This window comes from Magnolia sinica, chromosome 5 (assembly GCF_029962835.1).
Source record: "Magnolia sinica isolate HGM2019 chromosome 5, MsV1, whole genome shotgun sequence".
Classification (NCBI taxonomy): domain Eukaryota; kingdom Viridiplantae; phylum Streptophyta; class Magnoliopsida; order Magnoliales; family Magnoliaceae; genus Magnolia; species Magnolia sinica.
The window spans coordinates 86,586,993-86,598,757 of record NC_080577.1 but is presented as its reverse complement, the minus strand read 5'-3'; the positions used below and the strand labels follow the sequence as shown (position 1 = coordinate 86,598,757).

The window sequence follows — 11,765 nt, the reverse complement described above, 5'->3', positions numbered from 1 at the left end:
GAAAACCTTTTGGGGCATGACAACCACGAACTATATCAACCACGACCCACATAACATGATAACCACGACCCATATAACATGATAACTATGACCTGTGACAACCACGACTCTGATGACAACCACGACTCGGATGACAACCACGACCCATATAACATGACAACTACGACCCATGATAATCACGACCCATATAATATGACAACCACGACCCATATAACTTGGCAACTATGACCCATGACAACCACGACTCATATAACTTCATAACCACGACCATATAACTTCACAACCATGACCCTTGCTACATGACAACCACGATCCATTCGAAGGGTCGTGGTTCACATACACGATGGATCATGGTTTTCATCCACAAAGGGTCATGGTTGATATTTGATCATACTCCTAAAATTACACAACAAAAAGGATGGGCGGCATGGATTATTCACATACATTAATGTGGGCCCATTTGGGTCGTGGTTTGCATGGGTCATAGTTGCCATGTTATATGGGTCTTATTGTCATGTTGCATGGTCCATGGTTTGCAACGTGTTCACTTCCTTTTCTATCAAACCATTGGTACCATAGCTTAAGGCCCACAATGGGGTGATCTAATCCATCCACCTTGTCGGCTAGCTCGCTGTGGGCCCAAAAAGTCCTGACTTAGGCATTATCCGCTTTTAACAAGCATCACATGAGAACCATAACCCATATAACATGATAACTACGACCCACGACAACCACAACCCATAACAACTATGACCACACTACAACCATGACTCATATAACATGACAACCATGATCCATATAATATGACAATCACGACCCATATAACATGAGAACCACGACCCATATAACATGATAAATGCGATCCATGACAACTAGGACCCATGACAACCACAATCCATGACAACTACGACCCTTACCACATTACAACCATGACTCTTACCGTATTACAACCACGACCCATATAACATGGTAACTACGACCCGTGACAACCATGACCCCTATAATATTACAACTACGATCCCATATAACATGACAACCATGACCTATATAACATGACAACCACAACCCATATAACATAATAACTACGACCCTTGACAACCACGACCCATATAACATGATAGTTACGACCCATGATAACTACAACCCATGTTATATGAGAACCACGATCCATATAACATGAGAACCACGGCCCATGGCAAGTACGACCCTTACCACATTACAACCATGACCCTTACCACATTACAACCACGACCCGAGTATGGGTCGTGGTTTTTACGAGGAAAGGGTTGTGGTCATCATGCTATACAGGTCGAAGTCTTCATTTTGATAGGCATTGGCAAGGACCATCTAGTGGGGCCTACACTGATATATATGAATAATTCATGCTGCCCATCCTTTTTGTCGTGTCATTTTAGGGCTAGTACCCAAATATTGGCCATATATTAGAGCTCATAAGGGCTTAAATATCAATAGTGCGTGTCATTGTCACCATTATTTTCTATTATGTGGCCCACACGAGCTTCGAATCAGGCTGATATTTGGAACCTAGCCCTAAAATGATAAGACAAAAAAGGTTGGGCGGCATAGATTATTCACATACATCAATGTAGGCCCCACTAGTTGGTCATTGCCAGGGCTTATAAAATGAAGACTACAACCTATATAACATGACAATGACGACCCTTACATCATGACAACCACGACCCTTTCCTCATGAAAACAATGACCCATATAACATGGCAACCACGACCCATACCTGGGTCGTGGTTGTAATGCAGTAAGGGTCGTGGTTGTAATGTGGTAGGGGGTCGTAGTTGTCATAGGTCATAGTTCTCATGTTATATGGGTCGTGGTTGTCATGTTATATGTGTCGTGGTTATCATGGGTCGTGATTGTCATGGGTCGTAATTATCATGTTATATGAGTTGTGGTTCTCATGCAATATGGGTCATGGTTGTTATATGTTCACTTCCTTTTCTACTAAATGAAAGGATAGTCATTGGTACAAAAGCCTAAGGCCCACAATGGGGTGATCCGTTCCATCCACCTTGTCGGCCTGCTCGCCGTGGGCCCCAAAAGTCCTGATTTGAGTAGTGTCCACTTCTAACATACATCACAGTGAGCCTGGAAAGTTTTAACAGTAAGTTCCATTATCACCATTATTTTCTATTATGTGACCCACACGAGATCTAGATCAAGATGATATTTGGGCCTTAGCCCTAAAATGACATGACAAAAAAGATGGGCAGCATGGATTATACACAAACATCAATGTGGGTCCCACGAGTTTGGTCCTTGCCCCCGTGTAAAATAGGGTTCCATAAACATCACTTTCTTGGCATTACATATGACGTAACTTCTTGTTCCTTATAAAACCGTACAACTACTGAAACAAGGAAAGGGCATTTTGGTCCAAATAATTTTCGGAAGCTTATCAAAAGGCCACTCTTAGGGGATATGGAATGACCTAGCTTTTTAAGAAATTGACCCAAAGTTGGAGGTGAGTACAGTCAATTTTCCATTTTCAATCTACATTTGCATGAGCCACATGCTATACATATATCTTTGTGGGCCTGCGTTGGGGATATAAGAAATCGGTCCTATCTTGGAAGAGCTTTGGCATTTACACAATTTTTAGATGAGTATATAAGAAACCATTAAAGCTATGTCACCATTAAAGTATATTTGAAGCATTCAATAAGGGCCTATTTGGCTGGACTGATCCCACGGTATTAGGAGGGATGGGATTGCATATCCCAGGATATGCATGACGAGCCAAACAGACCCGGTGAACTTGTCCCAGGATATAAGCAATCCCATGGATCTTAAAACAATCCACTGACATCACCATTATTACCTTAAAATTGATCCCATCCCTTGGTTGGACGGATTGGATGGTAAAATCCTGGGATATGCCGGGCTTGCCAAACAGACCCAGTGAACTTGTCCCGGGATATAGCAATCTCATGGATCTTAAACCAATCCACTGACACCTCCATCATTACCTTAAAATTCATCCCATCCCTCCTAATCCCAAGGGATTTGCCTGGCCAAACAAGCCTAAAGATAAAACACGCGTGAGAAGAGTAAATGATTTTTTACAACTGGTTTTATGAGAAGATGTCACGTGAGCAGCCTATTAAACTTGCAATTTATCAAGAAAGACTATAACATATGCCTCTTGATCAAACCCACGGAACTTGCTAACATCAATACAGCAGTTATACAGCTGGTTTGAGGTACACCAGCCAATCCGCTTCCGTCCGTCTAATGTGGCTTTCGACAGGCAGTCTGCAACACACAGAAATGACATTATGAGAATGCCATTATGAGATATTTTGGCGCATCGCCATAGTATTGGCCTACCAGACCAACGGTCTTGATGAGAGAAGCATGGTCTCCACTAGTACAGGACGAGGGACTGAGGGTACTGTACTTATCCTCTATTTGATCCCGCAGTTCCTTCAATTGTACAAGTTAGAATTAAAAAAAAATTTAAAAAAATAAAAAGCTAGAGATTCAGTCCAGTGCTTCTAGAGAGCACTACAATTTATTGTTTTTATTTTTTTATTTTTTTATTTTTTTCTACATGTTGGAACTCCGGAGAGTCTACCACCCGAGTAAGAGTAAGGACCCAAGCAATAAAATTAGTTAATTAGTTAATATGGGGTTCTTACTAAAATTAGTTAATACGGGATTCTCATTAGTCAAAATGGTGAGACCCATCTATGTATTGAATGGATACAATTAAATACAGGTGGGCCCCACCGCTCTCACAACTTAATAGTTGTATAAGTGTAATTATAATACAAATGTAGGTGTATGACTATTATTTTCTTTTATTTTCTTGTTTGTTTTCACCACCATTTTTGGATTTGCTTAGGTGGATCTCTTACTGTGGGGCCCACCTTGATGTATATGTATTATATCCAATCTGTCCATCTGTTTTTACGGGTCATTTATGGCATGATTCCAAAAATTCAGTACATCCAAATTTCAAGTGGACCACACCACAGGAAACCGTGGTGATTGATCATTAAAAACTTCTTGAGTTCCACAAAAGTTTTGGATCAAGCTGATATTTGTGTGGTCCCTTCATCTAAGTCTGTTGGACCTTATCAATAGGTTTGATGCCAAATAAACATTCCAGTTTTCCCCCAAGAATGTTTTTAACGGTGAGTATTCAATCACCACTTTTCCCGTGGTATGGTTCACCTGAGATTTAGATCTGCTGAATTTTGGGCTCATGCTTGAAATGAACTAGCAAAACGGATGGACGGAGTGGATATAAGACACATACATCACCGTGAGCCCCACATTAAGAGCCCACCGATGCCCCGTCCACCATTTTCATACCACCGGCCCACCGGTTATGACCGTCTCATCTGTGAGATTTGCAGCGGGACTGTTCTACAGAGGGGCCCACCAGGTGGTCATTCGTAATCGAATCCTTAATCACCAGACGTGCGTGATTGACATTGAGTCTCTAATCACGTTACTTTCCCAATAATAAAACTGCTGATTGTGTGTTTCTTACTCTGTGTAGCTTTTTTATTTTTCCCTCTCCTCTCTCTCCCCCAAATCTTACACGAATGTCTTCTTTCCTGCCGCTGAAAAAGGTGGGCCACATGATCTAAACTAACCTGGGACTAAAATGGGACCAGTCTAGTAATTAGATCTAGATAGCCACACCCACATGTTGAATCAGACAAACAGCTGTCCATTGATTTCGAAAGCCGTGTCTTCTCTCTGTTCATCATGTAATAACCATTATATGGACCATAAATGCATAAAAGAAACTCGATTGGAAACTTATATATCGGCCTTCCCCAACCAAAATCCGCTTCATAGTACGGGAACCTACAGTGACTGCTAAACAAGCAAATGTCGATGCTATATTCCGAGTATTTCTCAAATACCTCTGTCAGCAATTCAAACGCCTTTATGAGCCCGTCCCGTCCTCGCAATTCAGCTACGTACTCACTATCGATTTTTCTTATCGAATACCTCAGCAGCCTCTCTAAGCAAAGCTGCAAGTCCTCATTGCATTCTCCATCTGACACCCATGACGAAACTGCATCGACGCAAAGATTTCCGAATGAATGGTCTGGCAAGGGAGGGACCATCCTGCTTCGCAAACTGACAGGAAGCATTGCTACGGACACCCTTACCATCCCGGGCTTACCTTGAGCCCACATGATACTCCGCCAGATGAGAGCAGTCACTGCCTCAACTCGAGTGGGCCGCAAGTCCTCCGGGGCTCTAGCTCTAAGTTTGGCTATGTTCTGCCGATTGAATAGAAACATCTTGGTCAGAACATTCGTTTTTTCTCTGGGAAACATGGAGCTCAAAGTAAAATCTGCCGCTTCTCTCTGTGGGAAGAGTGTGTTCCTCAAAAGTGGGGGCTACAATTTCATTAGCTCCACGTGTTATCGAGCAGCATCTGTCTATAAATGTGGCCAGCGTGGTTCCATCAGCTATCCTGTGTGAATACCACACACCCATCACTATTCCTCCTCATTCGAAAATAGTGACTTGGATTACTAAGAGGATCTCCTTGGTGGGTCTATCAAAATCGTAGCCACAAGGGAGGAACTGGTTCAGGGCATCCACGTCTGGTTGCTAGAGAAACTCAAAGAGCCGACCGTTGATTTGGGCTTCGAAAAATTCGATGCCCTCATCATTACAATCAACCGCCTGATCTTCTTCCCTGATCCTCCCGGCGAACGGGTAGAAGAGAGTCAAGGTCTCCGAAAGAGATTTCTTCTGCCGGCGAAAGACGTCGGAGTGTTCGGTATTGCAATGACCGTTTCCAGAGTAGAAGAGAATGAAAGGGACGTATAGCGAAGGAGCGATCTGATCTAGCAACGAGAGATGGAATGTACGGTTAGGATGGGGAGTTGGAGAGGATGGCGTGATGGTCTCTATAGAGACGACGTGAACCTTGAACACCGGCTTATGCCAATCTACGTAAAAAGCAAGGAGAAACGTTATAGTTTGTGTTCTGCATGCAATATGGATGCCTTTTGTAACGTGATGAGATCAGTGAGCTTTGACACGCTCCCTCTTTATTACGTGATTAGATTGGACTTGCATTCGCCGCAGTGATGAACTGTACGATGATTCCTGTGCCGTCGCCTATCGTTGGTCCAGGAAAGCGCAAATGACATCAGCTGACGCCTATTAAAAAAAAAATACACGGTAAGAAAATATAAGGTTTCGATTTGGACCTCACCGTGGTGAATGCGTTAGATCCACACCGTCCATCCCTTTTTCCAGATCCATTTTGGGCATTAACCAAAAACAAGGCAAATATAAAGCTCAAGCGTACCACATCCCAGGAAGTAGCGGGGATTGAAGGACTACCGTTTAAAACTTCCTTGGGCTATCACGATGTTTATTTTCCATCCGACGTATATATCCATCAGATGACGTAGACCTCGATGAAGGGAAAGCATAAAAATCACCTTAATATATGAGCCTTATGTGTCCTAAGTTTTCAATAGTAGGCGTTGAATTCCCACTGTTTCCTACGGTGCGGCTCACTTGAGTTTTGGACTGTGCCCGGACATGATTTAAGCATGAATTATATATATTTAACAAATATATTATGATAGGGCTCACAGAAGTTTCGCAATGTCAAAACATGTCCGTGCTCTCGTATTTCATTAGCAATCTGCCTATTAGGTGCGGCTTTGGCGTCATCCAAGACCATGTGACCTTCCCGTTAGGCCCACCTATCTCATATCGACATAGCATCGGAAACAGTGATGACTGGCCATTAAAAACATTCTACGCAACACAAAAGTTGTAGAACAAGCTGATATTTATTTATTTATTTATTTTTCGTTCTTATGATGCTTTCTTGGCATTACCAATATGTTGTCTTTGGGGTTTTCTGGGCTTACCAATATCTTGTATGGAAAATAAACATTTAAAGACATTATGACAAGCCCTAAGAAGCTTTTAATGGTGGGGCGTCCAGTGACCACTGTTTCCTATAACATATTCCACCTGAGATTTGGATATGGTTCAGTTTTGAGCTTGCAACTTAAAATAATATACCAAAATTAGCTAATGAACTGAATATAGAATAAATACATCAAGGTGGGCCACATGGCAAGGACTGGCATGGGTGAGTCCGGGGCCGCACCTAGTCTGCTCCTCCTCTCTCTCCGGAGTGGATTAGTTGAACATCATATTCGTTGTTACCATTACCGTGTGAGGACCACCTTCATGGAATGTGTTTCATATTCACACGGTCCATCCATTTTTTCAGCTTATTTAAGGACGTTATCTTAAAACTTAAACAGATTCAAATCTCTAGTGGACCACACGGCTGGAAGAGGCCGTGAATGACCATTAAAAGCTTTTTTAGGCCACAAAAGTTTTGGATCAAGCTAATTTTTGTAATTTCCCCCTACTTAGTTTTAGTTGACCTTATTAACAAGTTAGATGACAAATAAACATTATGAATCTTCTTACCGTGGGCCTTGGGAGGTTTTACAGTTTCTTGTGGTGTGGTCCCATGAGATTTGGATATGTTTTTTAGTTTTTTTTAAGGGGGGTGCTTTCATTCATATATCAAAATGTATAGAGGATGAAAAGAAGCACCCAAGATTCGGGCCCTCCCTAAGAAAATGAGGGAGAGCCTATCGTAAGGGGCTAGACGACAAAAAACAAAACAAAGAAAAACTAAACCCCAGGGCCGACCGGAGCGCAAGCCAAAAAGAAAAGCCAGGACGTAGGACCCTCTCCTAATAGTGCCAAGGCCCATCCTATCAAGAAAGAGGAGGCCCCTGGGGGTGCGCGGGAGATCGGTGTAGCTAAGAAATAAAGTCGATCTCTGGGATAAGCTCCCCATCCTGGCTAAAGCATCTGCCGGTCCATTCCCTTCTCTAGGGATATGCACAAACTTTATATTTCATCCTCCACATAGGGTGTGGATCCTGGCAATCGAACACTTCTACTTCCAACCCCGGTTGGACCGACCCAAAAGGAAGTTCACCACGAGCAGGGAAGAGCAGGGAATCTGATTCAACAATGATATTAGAGTACCCCAAGCGCAGGCAATGCATCATCCCGTCATGGATAACCTGGAGTTCCGCTCGAGTGTTTGAGGCGACGCCATAGCCTTCATGGAACCCAAAGCAGAAATCTCTCTTCTCCCCTCTACATACTCCATTGCCCCACGCTTCACCCGGGTTACCCCTAGAAGATCCATCAATGTTCAATTTGAACCAGCCCTCAAGAGGCCTTCTCCAACAAACCACTTGGGATGGGCTTCTCGGCCTAGGCTCCATCGCAATCCCCAGAGCTTCAAAGGTAGCGCTAACCGAATCAATTCGGGAGCAAGGGGAACCCCCACGAGATTTGGATATGCTTAATTTTTGGAACCCTATCCTAAAAGAAGTTGTAAAAGTGGATGGACGAAATGAATATACAACATATGATGAGGGTGGGCCCTATGGTAAGGGTAACACCCACTAGCTTGTTACCCAGGTAATACCTAATTCGGGCCCCTCTGACTCACCTCCACCCTCTGAAGGATAATTGCTTGCAAAGGCATTTTGCAGGTAGAGTTTTTTTTTTTTTTTTCCGGGGGGGAATTGTATTCATTTATGGGAAAAGAAATATAAGATCTGGACATTCGGTTTCCCGCAGAGTGAAAAAAGGTCTACGGGGTCACCTACTGTAAATCCTATATAAAGATCAATTCTCTAATTGCACCCGAACCCACCTTATCTACAGGACCTTTCCCCTGATCGGGGTCAATAAAATGCAAAATATGTAAAGATTACAAAAATCTCAATTGCTTAAATATTGGAACCTTAATTTCAAATAATTTGTTGGACAACCTTCACCTAAAATATTAGGCAGGACAACTTTATTTCACGAATGTCTTTAAAATCAAACTTTCAAACTAGCAAGAGTATATTTAAAAAAAAAATACAACATTCACCGTTGAACTAAAATAATAAATTACATCTAATCACCAAAAATAATAATAAAGCATTCACCAAATATCACAAAGAGTTATAGTGGTTTGGTGCTTAAAAATAACCACACATACTCCACTCCCAAAATTACTACCCTCGTAATTTTAACTTTCACCATAAAAGGTTTTCACAGGCTCATCTTAATAACCTAATACAGTTCTTTATAATTTTCACGGGCTATCACAATAAAAATCTAACTGAGATTTTCACAGGTTATTTCAGACAAAACATCAATTGAGATTTTCACAGGATATCTTAGAAAAACTTAAACAGAGTTTTAAAATATATACTTATCTTCAAATGTAGAAGATGTAGCAAAAGTTTATAGCAGAATGACCTCTTTCTTGAATGCAGATGGCGCAATGTTTAATTAGAGAGAAAGAGTCTATGGTTTTATAGATTTTAATTATAAGAAACTCAAATGCTACTTAATTCAATTCTCTTAGATTTTAAAGAGGAGTATATCACTACAACAAATTAGACTTTTTGCAACAATTTTTTTAATGACGAGTCTAATTTCATCGCAAAAAGTCAATTTTCTACAATAACATTTCAAGTCGTCGCGAAAAATAGAATATTTACGATGACAGTTAAAATCGTCGCTAATAGTTAACTTTTTTGCGACGAGCTTCAATTGTCATCGTAAAACTCGTCGCGAAAACTTGTCACATAAATTTTCACAATGAGCTTAACTAGTTGTCGCTAATAGCCACTTTTTGTGACAAATTAGGTGTCGTAAAAAAATTTTTTACAATGACACAAAAGTTGTCGCAAACAGTAGCTTTTGCAACGACTAGTTAAGCTCATTGCGAAAATACAATATTAGACTTTTTTCCACAGTTCTTTTTACAATGACTAGTTAAACTCATTACAAAAAATACTCAATTATATTTTTTACGATGAATGTAGTTTCATTACCAAATGGTAGAGTATTTGCAACAACATTGTAAATCATCACAAATAGTTAACGTTTGTACGACGAGCTACAATTATCATCACAAAATCCTTTCCCACCAAGTTTTTCAGGCAATTTACATGGTTGGAAAGACGTTTCGAGATGCATTTCAATTATCATCGCTAATGTCCAGTTTATGCAACGAATCGAGCGTCATCGCAAAATATTATTTTTTGCAATAACACAAAAGTCGTTACAAATACTTTATTTTAGCAACGACTAAGTTAACTCATTGTGACAAATACCAACTGAAACTTTTTGTGACAAATGTAGTTTCATTGCGAAAGATTAGAATATTTGCAATAACATTATAAATCATCGCAAATAATTAACGTTTTTGCAACGAAATATAATTACCGTCGCTAAAACGTTTCCCATAAATTTTTTCTGAAAAAATTAAATGGTGGGAAAGACATTTTGCCACGCATTTCAATTATCATCGCTAATGTCCACTTTATGAGACGAATTGAGTGTCATCTCAAAACATTATTTTTTACAACAAAACAAAAGTCGCTGCAAATAGTGTATTTTAGTAACAATTAGGTTAACTCATTGTGACAAATACCAACTGAAACTTTTTGCAACGAATATAGTTTCATTACGAAATATTAGAGTATTTATAACAACATTGTAAATCATCGCAAATAGTCAACGTTTTTGCAACGAGTTGTAATTATTGTCACAAAAAAATTTTCCACCAATTTTTTTCAAAAAAATTAAACAGTGGGAAAGACGTTTCGCCACGCGTTTCAATTGTCATCACTAATGTTACTTTATGCGACAAATTGAGTGTTGTCGCAAAACATTATTTTTTGTAACGACACAAAAATCGATGCAAATAGTTTATTTTAGTGATGACTAGATTAACTCTTTGCAATAAATACCAACTGAAACTTTTTGCGATGAATGTAGCTTCATTATAAAAGGGTAGAGTATTTACAATAGCATCATAAATTATCTGCCTGTGTACTCTTATGAATAGTTTTCCTTCATCTGTCTGTGTGCTCATCAATTAAACAATGGAAACCAACGTATATTGTCTTATCAAGTTCTTGATCGACGATCGAACAATGTGCATTACTGATGATTGCTCGATCGACTTCCTAATCAACAATCAGATGACAAGAAGTGTTGTTGAACATCTGATGAACCTCCAATTAATGATTGAACGGTACAAACCAACATAAATCTTGCTATCAATTCTCCTATTGACAATGGAATGGTGCACATCAACAATCGCTTGATCGACCTCCAATCAACAATCGATGGATAGAAAGTGTTGTTGACCATCCGATCAACCTCCAATCCTTTATCGGATGGTGGAAATCCTCGTACATCACTTCATTAAGTCTTCAATCAACAATCGAATGTTGCACATCACCGATAATCACAAGATCAACCTCCCAATCATTATTGTGTAACACAAAGTGCTTTCGACCATTAGATCAACCTCTAATTATCAATTGAATGGTGGATGGGTGGATGGATGGATGGATGTTTGGACGGTTGGATGGAATGGTTAGATGGATGGATAGATGGGATGGTTGGATGGATGGTTGAATGGGATGGTTGGATGGATCAATATGTGAATAGATGGGATGGATGGACCGATGAATGAGATAGTTGGGATGGATTGATGGGATGAATGGATGTGTGGATGGGATGGTTGGATGGTTAGATGGAAGGATCTGATGATTGAATGGACGGATGGATAAAATGATCAATGGGATAGTTGGATGGTTAGTTGGGCGGATGATAAATTGATCGATGGGATGGATGGTTGGATGGAATGGATGGATGTTTAGATGGGA

At 40.4% G+C, this 11,765-nt stretch overlaps 1 protein-coding gene across 1 annotated transcript; it reads right to left on the bottom strand.

Moving 5' to 3' along the window:
• Positions 1 to 3,139: 3,139 nt before the first annotated feature.
• LOC131247090 ((13S,14R)-1,13-dihydroxy-N-methylcanadine 13-O-acetyltransferase AT1-like) lies at positions 3,140 to 8,303 on the bottom strand. The gene is made up of 4 exons (XM_058247530.1): positions 8,009 to 8,303; positions 5,633 to 5,966; positions 4,715 to 5,391; positions 3,140 to 3,291 (listed from the first exon to the last, which is right to left on the bottom strand). The coding sequence occupies exons 1-4, from the start codon at positions 8,301 to 8,303 to the stop codon at positions 3,140 to 3,142; spliced, it is 1,458 nt and encodes a 485-aa protein (XP_058103513.1).
• Between the last annotated feature and the right edge of the window lie 3,462 nt (positions 8,304 to 11,765).

What these genes read in the sequence shown, in the direction of transcription:
- LOC131247090 (XM_058247530.1), bottom strand. Translation starts at nt 8,303, where the DNA reads ATGGAGCCTAGGCCGAGAAGCCCATCCCAAGTGGTTTGTTGGAGAAGG. An exon ending in CCTGCTCTTCCCTGCTCGTG is followed by an intron (nt 5,967 to 8,008) that starts GTGAACTTCCTT and finishes CTTTTTACGTAG; the next exon opens with ATTGGCATAAGCCGGTGTTC. An exon ending in TTCGAAATCAATGGACAGCT is followed by an intron (nt 3,292 to 4,714) that starts GTTTGTCTGATT and finishes TGTGTGTTGCAG; the next exon opens with ACTGCCTGTCGAAAGCCACA.